Source organism: Vombatus ursinus, unplaced genomic scaffold, assembly GCF_900497805.2.
Source record: "Vombatus ursinus unplaced genomic scaffold, bare-nosed wombat genome assembly UNPS02011431.1, whole genome shotgun sequence".
Taxonomy (NCBI): domain Eukaryota; kingdom Metazoa; phylum Chordata; class Mammalia; order Diprotodontia; family Vombatidae; genus Vombatus; species Vombatus ursinus.
Window position 1 is genome coordinate 2,999,844 of NW_020951209.1, and position 16,860 is coordinate 3,016,703.

A 16,860-nucleotide genomic window follows, 5' to 3' on the forward strand; every position below is an offset into this window, starting at 1 on the left:
ACTGTACTAGGTTAGGTTGAGAGACAAACACAAAGAATGAAATAATACCTATTCTCAAGAAGCTTAACTACTAACAGAAATGAATTTGAGTCACTGTTTCTACCTGTTGAGGAACTAACATACTAAGGATATATGTGTGTGTGTGTGTATATATGTTTGTATGTTGTATGTGTATATAAATATATAAAAATAAAATTATTTGGATCCCAACAGACAAAGATTTAATCACCCAGTGGCCAATCCGCTAGGGGACAGCCTCTCAGGTCTTTCCTGAGCTTGGGTCAGGGAGTAGCTCTGTATAGATATTGTTTTGATATGTATTCTTTAGTAAAGAATAAAGATAATATATAGTAATCATGCCTATCTGGTTGCTGGTGTGGCCAAGTCCATTATACATTAAGTGATTAGGGTACACTGAAATAATCAATCAGTAAACATTTATTAAGGGCCTACTATGTGCCAAACTCTGTGCTAAGCACTGGGACTATAAACAGAAAAAAGACAGTTTCTACCCTCAAGGAGCTTACTATCTAATGTGGGAGACAACATGCAAACAAATATATACATAGCAAGCTACATACAGGATAAATAAGAGAGAAAGCACTGGAATTATGAGGTATTAGGGAAAGTTTCCTGTAGAAGGTAAGATTTTTGTTGGATTTAAAGGAAGCTAGGGAAGTAAGTAGTTGGAGCAGAGAAGGGAGAGCATTCCAGTCTTGGGGAAGAGTCAAAGAAAATGCCCAAAGCTGGGAGATGGAGCATCTTGTTTGTGGAATAGCCATGCTGCCAGTGTCACTGGATTGAAAAGTACCTGTTTAGGAGTAAGATGTAAGAAAACTGGAAAGGTAGAAGGAGGCTAGGTTATGAAGGGCTTTGAATACCAAACAAAGCATTTTGTATATGCTCCTGGAAGCCATTGGACTTCACCGAGTAGGGAAGATGATGATCAGATTTGCATTTTAGGACAATCTCTTTGGTGGCTGAATGGAGAATGGAGAATGGATTGGAATGGAGAGAGGCTTGGGGCAGGCAGACCCACCAGCAATAATTTCTGCAATAATCAAGATGTAAGGTGAGGAGAATTTGCACGAGAGTGCTGGCAGTGTCACAGGAGAGAAGGGGGCATATTAGAGAGATGTTGCAAAGGTGAAATCTATAGGCTTTGACAACAGCTTGGTTATAGGGGGGTGAGAAACAAGAATCCAGGATGACTTCTAGGTCTCAAGGCTGACAAACTAGGAGGATGATGTTCCCCTGACATTAATAGGGAAGTGGGGAGGGAAAGTTTAGGGAGAAAGATAATGAGTTCCGTCTTGGACTTATTGAGCTTAAGATGTCTACTGAACATCCAGTTTGAGATGTTTGAAAGATGTCTGAAAGGCAGTTGGAGATGTGGGACTGGAGGTGAGGAGAGTAGGTAGCATTGAGAATCATTAGCAACAGCATAGTAATTAAGTCCTTGGGAGCTGATTAGACCACCAAATGAAGTAATATAGAAGGAAAAGACAAGAAGGCCCAGGACAGAACTCTGAGGACACCTACAGTTAGATGGCCTGGAGAAGGATCCAACAAATAAGACAGTGAAGAAGAGGTCAGATAAGAAGGAGGAAATCCAAAAGACAGCAGCATCCTGAAACTCTAGAAAGAAGAGAGTATCAAAGAGGAGAGAGTGATCAGCAGGGTCAAACGCTGCAGAAGAAAGGTAGAACAAGGATTGAGAAAAAGTTATGGGATCTGGCAGCTAAGAGATGATTACTATCTCTTGAGAAAGCAATTTCAGTGTAGGGATAAGGTTGGAAGCCAGATTATAGGAGTTTAGAAAAGAATGAGAGGAGAGAAAGCATATGTACTTACTGTAGATGGTCTTTTTTTTTGTTGTTGTTTTGTTTTGTTTTGTTTTGGCTAGGCAGTGGGGTTAAGTGACTTGCCCAGGGTCACACAGATAGTAAGTGTTATGTGTCTGAGGCCGGATTTGAACTCAGGCCCTCCTGAATCCAGGGCCAGTGCTCTATCCACTGTGCCACCTAGTTGCCCTTGTAGATGGTCTTTTGAAGGAGTTTAGCTACAAAGGGCCGAGGAGATGAAGGATAATAAGTTAGCAGAGATGGCAGGATCAAGAGAAGGTTTTTCCAGGATAAGGGAGACATGGGCATGTTTGTAGGCAGTAGGAAATGAACCAGCAGAAAAGAAGAAATTGAAAATAAGTGAAAGGGTAGGAATTAGAGGGGAGGTAATCTTTTGGAGCAGACAGTATGAAATGGTATCACTTCAGGTAGAAGGGTTAGCCTTGGTAAGGAAGAAGACCACTTCATTGTATGAAACAGGTGTGAAGAAGAAGAAAGTGGTAGAAGGCACCTGAGAGTAAGGAGATGAGGAAGAGGGAAGAAGAGAGTCCACAGTAAATGGCCTCTGTTTTCTGTAAAATATGAAGCAAGGTGAGAAAGTGAAGGAGGTTTGAGAAGAGATGAAAAAGTTTGGAAGAGCCAGTGGGGAGAGTGGGATAGTAAGCTGGTAAGAGAGGTATGATAGGACTGCCTAGCAGCAATGAGGACCCAAGTAAGGTCACGTAATATGTATTTTTAGTGGGCCCCGTCGGAACAGTTGTGTGATTTTCTCCACTTTTGTTCGGCAGTAAATGTGTGATGCAAAGGCAATAAATGGCAGGAATAATCCAAGGCTGAGGCCTAGCTGGGTGTAATCAGCAATATGAGAAGGAGACTGGGGATTCAAGGGACAAGGACAGTATACAGTTGGACTGGTTCAGCAGAGAGTCAAGATGGAGAGAAGAGGAGAGAGTGGCTAGTACAGGGGAAAGGGCCTGGAAGAGAACTGAAGGGTCAAGGGACTGGAGGTCATGGTGCAGATAATGACTGTGGTTATGTAAGAGAGGGCAGAGGGACCTGTGAAAAGTCAATAGATCATGGTCAAATAAAGGGATTTCAGACATCTTGAACATGGAGGTGGTTCTTTTGTGGGTGATGGCAGGATTGAGGGTGTGACCATCTTTGTGTGCGGCTGAGATAGGATGGAAGAGTAGCTCATGGAAAGTGAGTAGGTTGATGAACTAAATGGTTAGGGTATTTGAAGGAGAATCAATATGTATATTGAAGTCCCCTAACATGAGGGCAGGAGTTGGGGAGGAGAGAAAAACTGTAAGCCAATCAAACTCACTGAGGAAGGAAAGGAAGTAATCTGCAGAAAATAGGTACTAGGATTTTGATTGGGTGGTAGATATTAATAACATGAACCACAAAGGAAGAGGGGTTACAGAGTGATTAAGGAAGAGAAGAAACCTTGAAGTGGCAATAGGGAACAAGTATTCTAACTCCCCCACTTTGACCAGTGAGCTGAGGAGAATAAGTGAAGCTGCAGCCAGTACTGGAAAGGGTGTCCAGGGGGGCTGTATCAACATAGGAAAGACAGGTTTCAGTAAGAGCTGGTGGAAGGACGAGAGGGAGAACAGATTTAAGATGAAGGGAAATTTGTTGTCTATGGAACAGGCATTCCAGAGGGCATAATGGAAGGACTGAGTGGAGTCAGGATGAAACTGAGGTGGGAGGGTTGAATGGGGATGAGAATGAGGAATTGGGTGGTAGGGAATGTGGAATTGTTTGGATGATGATCTACAGGAGTTCAGAGTCACTGGGATGTGAGGGGGATGACTAGGTACACACTTAGTCACTTTGCTAGGAAGGTCCTCAGATGGAAGGCACAGAATATCATGAGGTTTATATTGCAAGTCTTTCCAACTTCATAGAATCTGCTACTTCTTGAACCACAAAGGTATGAGACCCAAAGGTCACCTCTCCCCTACAATGAGACATCAATATTAATTTAAAGACAGGTTTAAAAAAAAACACATTTTTTAAAAATAGCATATAGTTACATGCCATAACTTTGAGATTCATTCGTCAGAAATATCAAATTTTCATTAACAGATTAGCTAGAATTCTTAATCCCTTTTGAAGGCAATTTTAACATATCAACAAGATAATCTTAATACATTGCTTTTTAAATATTGTCTATTCAAATTATAATGTGATAACCAAGTGCATTTAGAAAACAAGATTCAGAAACCATCTGGTCCAATCCTTCACTTTACAGAAGAGGAAGTCCCAAAAGGTTTGCCCAAAGTCCCACAGTAATGGACTCAATATGCATAAGGAAACATATTTTTGGAAATAAAGTAGGAATCTGTTTTGCCTGGAAAGGCATATTTGGTTACTAAAGTTTTCTTTTTCTTTTTCTCTTTCTCAATGGTAGGTGGAGGGGCCAAGAGAAGAAGAACAAATAAATACTTGCTAATTTTGGAGAAAAAAAAAGGGAGAAGGGAGGATTTTAAAAAACCTGATATTCTAACATTTCTGTGTGTAAAATATACATTTTACATTTTAGTCTGTGCCAGACTAAAATATCCTGCAATCATTTTCTTAACTGCTAGTCAGTACATTAACTGAACTGGAAAACTCACAGAGTGGGAATTTTTTTATATGCGTTCATTTCTCCCTTCTCTCTCTCTCTCTCTGTCTCTGTTTCTCTTTGTCTCTGTCTCTCCCTCTTTCCCTTCTCTTCCTTTCCCTCTCTCTTTCTCCCTCTTTCTCTCTTTCTCTCTCAACTAGCCTTAAGAGTCAGGAAGCCCTGGTTTCACATCTAACCTTTGACACATACTGGATGTGACCACAGATAAGCAATCATTACTATAAATTACAGGACAGGTGCCAATCTACATTGGGGGGAGGGGGAGGGAGTTCCCTCAGATGAAAGTTTTCTAGGCCAATGAAATCAAAGATCCAGTCTAAAAACACAAAAAAAAGAGACAAAAATTTCAGTCTGCGCCCATGATTTCACTGTTGTGAAATTCTGGTCAGAAAACTCCCTATACCAAAAAAGATAAATAAGCACCTGATCTGCACATACAGGCTTAGAGAGTGGACTGAAGCACTGAAGGAACAGTGACTTACCTGTCCAGGGTCCTGCAACCCCTCTCAATGGCAGGGCTTAAGCCTAGATCTTTGAGGCTGGTTCTCTATCTACCATGTCACTTAGCCCCTTTCTACAGAACTTAAAAATATAGAGATATGTTCATATTGATTCATAAGCTCATTAATATGGGCATTTCCTCTGACAATGCAGATATCAAGGCACCCATGCCTGACATTCTTTGTGACTCCAGTCCATGTCCTCCCATATATTCACCACAAAAGAGACACTTAACATGCTGGGGGGCTGGATTCCTTAAGCACTCCTGATATTTCAAAGACACTAATAACATATGCAGCCTCTCCGTAATTGTCCCTCCCTCTCACCATGTCCATCTTTCTTTTTCCTCTGTTACCACTGTTATGCAATGTGTTATGTATTATTGCTAATGTTTTTCTCCTTTCCTGCTTTATAAATTAAGTCACCATTTTCTCATTTGAAATTCAATAAGCCTCAGTTTCCTCAGCTATAAAATTAGAACATTAATGCTGGCACTAGCTACATTACAGTATTACTGAAAGAGTTTTTAAAACCTCAAAATGCTATATAAAGGTGAGCTATCATCCCTTCCAATCACAATTTCTCATAATTCTTCATATTGACAAGATTTAGTACCATAAGGCTATTTACCAGGCTAACTCAGAGTCCCAGAGTCCCTACCATCTCTAATCTTCCCTTTTCCCTTTCAATGTAATTGTTCCTCTAGATTTTCTCCACCTTCAACTCCATATACGCTGCCAAAATCTAAATACGTATAAGGTTTCTTCTTATTCTTAAAAGGTCCAATTACCAAATTTCACCAAGGACCCTCCCTTCTCATCTTTAATAGTTTCTAGAAATTCTATCTATTCCTTGAAATTTTCCCTCAGTAGAAGTAGGACATGAGAATAGGACAGAAGACTGGAAGAGATTATAGAATTCCTTTTATTTACATATAAGGAAACTAAGGCACAGAGCAGTGAAGTCACTTGGCTAAGATTGCAAAAGCTGGGATTGAAAGGCTCCAAATCTGGTGCTCTTTCCACTTACCTTCAAATTCCTGTTTCATTGAACCACCTGATGTGAAAGGCTCCCATGTATTTTTCTCTAAGTTTAATAGTATTTTATTTTTTCCCCAGTTACATGTCAAGCAAATTTTTAAGCATTCATTTTTACAAGATTTTGAGTTCCAAATTTTTCTCCCTCTCTCTCTTCCCTCCCCTTTTCTGAAAATGGTAGGCAGTTTGATGGTGCTATCGTGTAAAAAAATATTTCCATATCAGTCACAGTTGTGAAAGAAGAAACAGATCAAAAGGGAAAAAAAGTCATGAGAAAGAATAAACTAAGTGAAAAAAATATGCTTCGATCTTCATTCAGAGTCTATCAGTTTTTTATCTGGATGTGGAAAGCATTTTCCTTCATGAGTCTTTTGTGTGCTGCTGAGAAAAGCTGAGTCATTCACAGCTGATCATCATACAATGTTGTTGATACTGTGTACAATGTTTTCCTGGTTCTGCTCATTTCACTTTGCATCAGTACATACAAGTCTTTCCAGGATTTTCTGAAATCTATCTGTTCATCATTTCTTATTGCACAATAATATTATTCCATTATATTCATATACCATCAGCCATAACCCAATTAATGGGCATCCCCTCAATTTCCAATATTTTGCCACCACAAAAAGGGCTGCTATAAATATTTTTGCACACGTAGGTCCTTTTCCTTTTTTATGATCTCTTTGGGATACAGACACAGTAGTGGTATTGCTGTGTTATAGGGTAAGCACACCCCATGTATTTTTGTATTTTAATTTATCTATTTTTACATTTGGCCCTTATTTTTTTATTCCCTTATTTCACTACGTATTTTGCAGGGTTTTTTGGTACTTATTTACATCAGTTATTTAAAAACAACTCTATTTTACATAAGTGAGTTTTAATACCATTTTACATTTATAGTTAATTAAGCAACAAACATTTATATTAAGCACCTACTATGTACCAGGTATTGTGCTAGATCCTGGGGATACAAAAACAAAAAGATCTTACAACCTATTAGGAGAAATGATACATAAATGAATACACAAAACATACCAGATAATTTCAAGGTAGAGGCACTGGCAATTGAAGGAAACTCGGGAAAGCTTCTTGTTAATAGGTTGTGGCCAAGCTGAGTTTTCAAGAATTTAATGATTCTAAAAGGCAGAGGTAAAACAGATGCATTCCAACTTTGGGGAGCAGGTCTGTGCAGAAGGAGCAGCAAGGAGGCTGGCTTAGCTAGATTGTATATGAAGTGTGTAATATGGTATTCATACAACATATTTCAAAATACTTTCACATATGCTGCCTGGTTTTGATCCTCATGACCACCCTGTAAGCCAGAGAGGGCAGATATTACTAACTCCATTTTACAGATAAAGAAACTGAGTGACAAATCGGTGAGTAGATTTGCCCAGAATGACATAGACTGCCATTGGCAAAGCCAAAACTAAAACCCAGATCTCCTGATGCCAAATCCAGAGTTGTTTTCACTACACCACACTGAATGTAAATTTTGTGGGTTCATTATTCTTTTTGTAAATTCTAGGCTGGTTGCCCTTTACCACTAAACAAGTTTCTGGGTGGCCTTTCCTACCATTAGTCAATGTATTTTCAGGAAATGTAAACCACCCTAAATAACAGCTAAAGGGAAAAAAGTCACAAAAGCAGATCTGCTAGAAAAAAGCATAATAAATAGACTTTGCTATTTACCTCCTCAATGTTCTGTGTCTCTGTGCAAGTTGGATCCTCACCCCCTCCCATCCCCCTAAACAGGATACAAGCTCTCTGACCATAAAAACTGTTTTGCATTTTGTCTTTTTACCACAGAAGTGCTTAATAAATGTCAAACTGGAAAAAAAAAATACTAAGATCATAATCCTCCATATCATAAGAGGTTTATTGTTGAAAGGACCTTTACTTCAGAATAACATTGAAATCTTGTATATTGCTATCAGAATATTAACATGAGACACAGAATCACATTACAATTCAAAATCAGTTCAAGCCAATTGACCAGGCAATTATGAAGAGCCTGCTAAGTGCAAGGCACTAAGAATAAAAAGATAGAAATTCAATAGTTTGCACCTCAAAGGAGCTCATATTCTATTGCAAGACAGGAATAGAGGGGTAAGATACAACATACACAGAGGTGAATAAATATAAAATAAATAAAAGTAATTCTGGCAAGCAGCACTAACAACTGAAAGAATCAGGAAAGATCTCTTTTTAGAAGTGGCATTTCAGGGGCAGCTAGGTGGCACAGTGGATAGAGTACCAGCCCTGAAGTCAGGAGGACCTGAGTTCAAATCCAGCCTCAGATACTTAACACTTACTATTTGTGTGACCCTCGGCAAGTCACTTAACCCCAATTGCCTCACACACACAAAAAAGAAGTAGCATTTGAGCTGAGCCTTGAAATAAGCTATGACAATAATAATATGAGCGACAAGCTACAGGTGAAAAGGAAGAATGTTGCAGCAATGGAGGACAAATCTGTGCATAGGCACTCAGGTGGGCGATGGAATTTCATTTATGGGGAATTGCAATTAGACTGTACAATAGAGAGTGTGAAAATAATGACATCACTGAGGAAAGGCAGATTGGAGAGAGATTACAAAAGGTTTTAAATGTCAGAGTCAAAGCAAGTCAGCAAGTCTCTCTATGTTCCAGAAACTGTGCTAAGGGCTGGGGATACAAAAAAAGGGGGGAAAATAATCCCTGCTTTGAAAGAACTCACAGTCTAATTGAGGGAAGCACAACGTTCAAAGACGTTCTACACATGGGAAAAATGAGATAATCTCTGAGGGAAGGCATTAAGCTTAAGGAGAACTGGAAAAGGCTTCTTATAGAAGAGGAAAGTTAAGCTGGGACCTGAAGAAGTCACGGAAGTCAGGAGACAGAGGGGAGGAAGGAGAACATTCTAGGCCTGGGGGTCAGAGAGTGGACATGCCAGGGAGCCAGGAGACAGTCATATTCGAGGAGTAGTAAGGAGGCCAATGTCACTGGATCAAAGAAGACATGCAGGGGAGTAAGGTATAAGAAGAGAAGGGGCCAGGTTATGAAGGGCTTTAAAAAACAAAGGATTGTATGCATATTTGATTTCACAGGCAACAGCGAGCCACTAGAATTGACTGAATTGGGGGAGAGAAGGTATGTGACATGGTCAGAGGAACTTTTATTTTATCCTAGAGGAAATGATGAACCATTGAAGCTTCTCAAATAACTAAATCACTTTTAAAATTAACTTTAAAAAATAGGAGAAGAAAGGAAAACTGTTCAAGTAAAAAAAAAGAAACCCTCCTCTAAAATTCTCTGTGACCCCATTTTGGAGTCTTCTTGGCAAAGATACTGGAGTGGTTTGCCGTGTCCTTCTCCAGCTCATTTTACAGATGAGAAACTGAGGCAAACAGCATTAAGTGACTTGCCCAGGGTCACACAGTTAGTAAGTACCTGAGGCCATATTTGAACTCACGTCCTCCTGATTTCAGGGCCAGTACTATGCACTAGCTGCCCTAAACAATAGGTTACAGACCTCCTAAGAAGTCTATTACCCTATTAATATACCGTTAGTTATATCAGAGGTAATAGAATTGAATTCAAAGGTAGGCAATGTTTTCATAGAAAAAAATTTGTAAAATTTTCAAAATATGACCTTTTGAAGCACTGAATTATACTTTTATGCATCTCTTTGTCAACTAACACTAGAAGTATTACACTAATCTAATCTGTATCAACTGATTAAATTCATCTCCTATGCAAGACCTTTGGCAGGACTTGGGAAAACAAAGCCAATATGACATACTCTCTTCTATCAGGGAGTTTACATTTTACTAGGGCTATAAAAATGTGCATACCCTTTGACCCGGCAATAGCACCTCTGGGGCTGTATCCCAAAGAGATCATAAAAATGGGAAAACCACCCATATGTATAAAGATAGTTATAAAAGCTCTTTCTGTGGTGGCAAAGAATTGGAAATTGAGGGGATGTCCATCAAGTGGGGAATGGCTGAACAAGTTGTGGTATATGAATATAATGGAATACTATTGTGCTATGAGAAATGATGAGCAAGCGGACTTCAGAAAAACCTGGAAAGACTTATATGAACTGATGCTGAGTGAAATAAGCAGAACCAGGAGAACATTGTGCACAGTAACAGTCACATTGTACAATGACTAACCTTGATAGATTTAATCCTTCTCAGCAATGCAAGGATCTAAGACAAGTCCAAAAGTCTCATGATGGAAAATGCTATCAACATCTAGAGAAAGAACTATGGAGTCAGAATGCAGATCAAAGCATACTATTTGCTCTTTTTTTCTCTTCTGTTTTGTTTTGTTTCTTCTTTCTTGTGGTTCCTCCTGCTGGTTCTAATTCTTCCTTACAACATGACTAATATGAAAATATATTTAATAGGAATATATATGTAGAGTCTATATCAGATTGCACACCATCTTGGGGAGGAAGGTTGAGGGGGGGAGAAAAATTTAAAATTCAAAAGTGTATGGAAGTGATTGTTGAAAACCAAAAATAAATAAATTAAAAAAAAAAACAAAACGTGTCATATTCTTCCACCAATGCACTAGGTATCTATTGGGTAAGACACATGGTTACAAAAAACTGACAGGGAGGCACATGAAGCTAGAAAACCCATGTGCTTGGGGTAACTCACAATTCTGAACTGTGGACTTTGATGTCTGTAGTCTGTTCAGGAATATCTGCACCACACAAAGCTAGTCCTCTCCATCCTCCAACCAGTCAAGCCCTCTTCTTGAACCCAATAAAGCATTTACAAGCTCTTTCAACTTACATTCTTTAGAATTGGAAAAGTATTATAGTATTGAATTGGCTAGCGGTTCCTTCTAAGCAAAATAACTGCAGACATCATTGGATTGTACTGTCTGTAGCCCAGCCAGTTACTCATTCACCACAATGCTGTCTCATCCAATCAAACTGTAAGCAACAGATCAGACCAATTCTTTGGGCAAGGCAAGCAAATCCAGCCAGAACTTCACACCGGCCAATCAGATCTCAGTGCAGGAGTAGGGAACTTACAGCCTCGAGGCCCCACATGGTTTCATTTAGATTCAGTCAAAGGGCCTCACTTGAGGATCTAGAGGGCCACATGTGATCTTGAGGCCACAGATTCCCCACCCCAGTAGAAACTATCTTCTAATGAGCTTCACTCTTCATTCAGTCAATCAGGAACTAAAAACTGAAATCTTGTTAGTTGATTACTCCTCTAGCTGCTTTCTTCAAATAGCTAATACAAAGTTTGGAGGGGTGCCCCAATGAGTCTTTGTCTCCTGCCACATTCTCCAATCTCTTCCACCCTCAGTCTCTGCCAGCAGACTTTACCTATTTCAATGGTTGAAATCAGTCTTTGGGTACTCAGGGACTCACCTTTCAATTATGAGGTAACAGCCAACTAAATCCCCTATGAAATCAACAATTCATATTTAATTACCCCTCAGTTTCTAAACAGTGATATGAATTTTAATTTTATGAGTTTTGCCCTTTTAAAAGAACTAAAGGCAAATGAGCCAAGGGGTCACAATACATCCTACAGCTCCAGCCATTAGTCAGTTCTCAAAACAGTGTTCATTCTTACTCTGTATTCTTGAAAATTACTTCTTCATGCTCTCATTTTATTAGTTTAATAAAAAAAAGTTTTGTCTCTTTAAACTATCAAATTTTTACACACAAAAAAGGAATCACCTTACATCTTTTATAAGGTGATTTATGTTTTTGTATTTATGCTCTCCAGGATGTTTATTGGTTTTTCGTTTATTCAGAGCTCAATTTTCTTTAGAGCTTTCAACTGTCTTTTCAACTTTCATTTACATTACTACAGATGTATATATTGTTCTCTTGATTTGGCTTATTACAATCTGCATTAGTTCATATAAATCTTTTTTTTTTCCTGAATTCCTCATATTTCTAGTTTCTTACGATACAATATATTCACATACCACAGAGGTTTTTTGGTCTTTCTGGAAAGGAAGCAAGGTGTGGGGTATAGAATGCAGATTTGGACACAGGAGGACCTGAGTTCAGATCCCACCTTTAACACTTAGGAGCTATGTGATTTTGGACAAGGCACTTAGACTCTCTCTGATTAGTTATCTCATTGTTGAAATGAGGGGGTTGGAATAGATGGCGTCTGGGCTCCTGTGACCTCAGATTTTCCCTAGAAGAGCCATGGAATTTTAGGTATAATTTCCCTGAATTCTATTTACTGTTTTGCTTGGAAAAATGAATTTACTCACAAAAGGGGTAGAGGAGAATACGGGAAGTTAACTAGCCAGATGTTAATTCCTTTAATACTACAAGGACCATAATTCAATGGCCATTTCCATCTATGCCACAAAAGTCAATATGTATAAACTCCTGTGACTAAGGCGGGCGGGGGGGGGGGAGGGAGGGAGGCATCACCCTGTAGCCAGCTAAATAATGAGCTTCTCTGGATTAGCTTACTAAGCTAGTCCTTGGACAACAGACAAACACTCAGGTTATAAAGCCCGTACTTCCAGTTTACTGAGACCCATCAGAGCTCCAGACTTTCAGAAGCCAGGGTCACAACCACGCCACTTTAAAAAGTCACACCCAGCTTTCAAGCCACTGGATGCTGACATCTGACCTAGTCTAATTTGTCAGCAGAGGTTATCGAAACATTTGCAAGAGGCCAATGTGGAGTCAGAATCCCCATCCAAAACCACTCCTCTCTTTTTTACTCATCTCTTTTTATTATTAGGAGAATCCTCTTTTCCAGAGCTAAGGCCCAGCAAGCAACCTGTGCCCTGAGCTTGGCATAACAACAATCCTTTGCACTCACCCTCTGGATGAACTCAGTCACAGCAAAATCCCCAAACTATTTCACACTAACACCAGGTGGTCTCTGAGCTTAGAGTACCTGTAGTACCCATACTTTCTTTAAAAGGACTGTGACCATGTTCTGGTCATGAAGTCCTGCTGTAAATCAAACTTGTCTCATTGTTGCTATTACCCCTCCACTGTCAGGGCTACAGCTCACTTCGTAGCCATTGGTATAAGTATTAAGATTTGTCCACACTAAAGTGGGCCTCCTACTGGGACACCCCACCCTTATATATGCATCTAGTTTTCCTCCTCCAACAGCATAAAGAAAGTTTTTTGCTTATAATCACTGTTAGTTTTATTTTATTTTATTTTTTAGTTAACTGTGGTTTGTTTTTTTTTTTTTCAGTTGGGCAATGGGGGCTAAGTGACTTGCCCAGGGTCACACAGCTAGTAAGTGTCATGTGTCTGAGGTCGGATTTGAACTCAGGTCCTCCTGAATCCAGAGCTGGTGCTCTATCCACTGTGCCACCTAACTGCCCCCTTTAACTGTGGTTTTGATAACTTGTGTGAGCTCTGTGTTTTTTTTCTTTTCCCCAGAGTTAACAGTGGTTGCATGACTGTAACTCATTGGTCAGGGTTGACAGTGATAAGAAAGAAAAGTCCCTTAATTTAAAATATGCCTTGAGTTCAGTAACTTTATGATCTTTTGTTTTTCTTTAGCTCTGAAAGAAAAAAAAAAAGGACTCCCTACACAGGAGTTAGTAAAGTTTCAATCATTCTAGCTAATGGAAGAAAATAATACAATCAGATTTAGAGTCCCAAGAAACCTTAGAGGTCTTCTAGTCCAACTCCTCAATTTACAGAGGAGGAAACAGAGGCATGGAGAAGTTAAGTGATTTGCCCAGACTCATAAAGGCAGTCAGTGGTAGAGCTGAGATTCCAACTCACGTCATCAGAAAGGAGTGAGGTAATTTGTAGGACTTATGGTTTATGTGGAACCACCCACATGTCCTTAAACAAAAAGAACTATAAATGTAATCTACAGGCACAATTTCATTCTACAATTCAACATTTATTACATGCTACTGTTTACAAAGCACTCTGTGTGCATGAAGGGAAATATACAAAATTTAGATAAGCTCCCTGCCTTCAAAAAGTTTACAACTGAGTAGCAAGATATTACAAATAGAAAGAGAGCTACTATAAAAAGAAAAAAATAATACATCAGTACATCAGAGAGGTGCAAAACAAAGTGCTATGTGTGTCTGAGGGAGAAAGGTCATGCTTGGTAACATTCAGTCCCGTCCATTCTTTGTGGCCCCAGGGCCTATATCAGGCCAGGCCTTTTTATCCTCCACTGTCTCTTGCAGTCTGTCCAAGTTCATGTTCATTGTTTCCATGATAATATCTGTCTCATCCTCTGCTGTCCCTTTTTCCTTTTGCCTTCAATCTTTCCCAACATCAAGGCCTTTTCCAACAAGCCCCATCTTCTCATTATGTTGCCAAAGTATTGAAGATTCAGCTTCAGTATTTGACCTTCCAGTGAATAGTCTGAATTAATTTTTTAAAAGTACTGACTGATTTGATCTCCTTGATGTCCAAAGGACTCTCAAAAATCTTCTCCAGCTTTGTCTGAAATCATCGATTCTGTGGCACTCAGCTTTCCTTATAAAGAACCTGTTCTTTTTTGCAAAAGGGACTGGACGCATTAATGTTCTAACTAATGGAGTAAATCAGATCATTGTGCAGATCAATCAAGAGATTGGATAACCCACTTAGGGGAGGAAGCAATGAAGAAACAATATTGAAAGAGGAGGAAAGCCAGCTGGATGAACCATAAAATCACAGATCTAGAACTAAAACTCAGAGATCATCTAATCCAAATGCCTCATTTTACAGATAAGAAAACTGAGGACCACAGAAATTAAGCAACTTGACCAAGATCACAAAGGTAATAATGACCATAGGTTAGACTATTGCCTTCTGTACATTCTTTACCTTTTTGGTGTGGGTCATTAAATATGACAGCACTTAGAATAAAACACAACACTCATCCCCTCTTTGCTGCTCTTAATTCAGTCCAAGATTATAGCAGCTCTTTTGGCCCTTACATTGTTGACTCATACCGGGCTTGTAGTTTGCTAAGTTTACCCCAATTCTTTTTCAGATGAACAGCTCTCTAATGCTGCCTCCCCCAGCTTATCCTTATGAAGCTGATTTTTGGAACCAAACTGCATATTTAGCCCTATCAAATATCATCTTAATTGATTGGGCCCAGTGTTCTCGCCTCTTAAGAGCTTTCAGTATCCTGACTCTAACAGCCACGGAATCAGCTTTGTGCTGTCTGAAGATCTGACAAGCATGCCATCTACACCTTTATCCCAGTCACTGACGAAAATGCTAAACAGTATGGGGCCAAGGACAGATCCCTGTGGACACTCCAATTGGAGACTTCCTTTCAAATGAATGTGGAGCCATTAACGATGACTTTTTGAGTCCAGGCATGCAGTCAGTTCTTACTTTATTTTATTACAGTTAAGTAAATTTAGAATTGATCAGAAGGTAAACCCTCTGATTATCCCATATAAGGGTCTTTACCTTGGAGAAAAGAGGAATGGGGGCAGGGATGGTGGGTGACACGATACCTGATTTCAAGTATGTGAAATGCTTTCATATGGAAGGAGAAAATAGGATCATAGATCTAGATTTGAAAGGAACCTAAGAAGGCATCTAGTCTGACCTCCACATTTCACAAATAAATAAAGTAAAGACCAATGAGGTTAAAAGTACAGTGAATAGAGCACAGGCTCTGGAATCTTAAAGATCTGAGTTCAAATCCTGCCTCAGGCACTTACTACCTGTGTGACCCTGGGCAAGTCACTTAACCTCTATTGGCCTCAGTTTCCTCATCTGTAAAATGAGGATACCAATAGCAACTACCTCCCAGGGTTGTTGTGAGGATCAAATGAGATAATATTATAAAGCAACTTGCAAACCTTAAAACACCATATAAATGCTAGCTATTATTATTATTGTTAGTATTATAAGTAATTTGCCCAAAGTTAATAGTGTCAAAGACAAAATTCAAAACCAGGTCACAGGATTCCAGAGTCGGAATCAGGACTCCTCCTTCCCCCATATTATGCCGGTCTGTGTGGACCCAGACGACAGAACTGGGAGCACCGAGTGAAAGTTAAAAGAACTAAATTTCAGCTTGATTTAAGGTTAAACTTCTTGACATCTCGACCTGCCAAAAGTGGAACAGGCTGCCTCCAGGGGAAAGAGAGGTCCCTTCCACTCATATTCAAACCCCAGTGAGTTTGGAACCTATGTTTCAGAGGGAATCGTCAGTCAGATACAAATTGAACGAGAGCCTCGGGGAGCTCTTCCAGCCTCGAAATTCCATGGTCACAGGATTATAGCTCTAGAACCAGAAGGGCCCTTGGAGGTCATCTGTTCCAACCCCCTCATTTCAACAATGAGGAAATGGCATCAAAGAGAGGCTGAATGCCTTGCTCAAGGTCACACTGTCGAACTCTTCAAGGCTGAGTTCTGTCCTCTACACCTTGCCTCCTCTCCAGAAACATGAAAGGAAACAAAAGCCCTTACCTTTCAAAAGGGGCTGGAAGGTTGGAATCTCCTGTAATTTGATGACATCTGGATCGCTGCTGATACTCCGTGAGGCCTGGGTTCCTTGGGCTACTACAACAATGTCATCCATCTTGGCTTTCTGCTTGGTAGGAGGAGTCACTGAAAAAACAAAGACAAATTGCTAAGATGTTGTTGGCAGGACGCTTCTGCAGCGCCAAAGATAGAGTCATTGATATATAGACTGGTAGAGATGGGAGGAATCCTAGACACAGTCAGATTTACCAGAAAGAACAGAGGTCTTGACATTGGAAGGTCTGAGGCCAAGTCCTACTTCTAACATCCTACCTTCATGGGTCAAGGGCATGAAGTTGCTTAACTTTTCTGAGACTTTTTGTAAAAAATCCACAAAATACACTGCCTCACCATGTTGTTATAAGGAGAGTATAGTGA

General features: G+C 39.7%; 1 protein-coding gene across 3 annotated transcripts in view; it reads right to left on the reverse strand.

The window, feature by feature from the left end:
- Window positions 1-16,860, reverse strand: part of BORCS5 (BLOC-1 related complex subunit 5) — an 88,591-nt gene that overhangs the window by 61,790 nt on the left and 9,941 nt on the right. For all 3 annotated transcript variants that reach the window (XM_027856366.1, XM_027856368.1, XM_027856367.1), the window contains exon 2: window positions 16,429-16,569. In XM_027856366.1, the coding sequence (XP_027712167.1) occupies window positions 16,429-16,569 (141 nt within the window). The remainder of the gene's footprint in view (window positions 1-16,428; window positions 16,570-16,860) is intronic.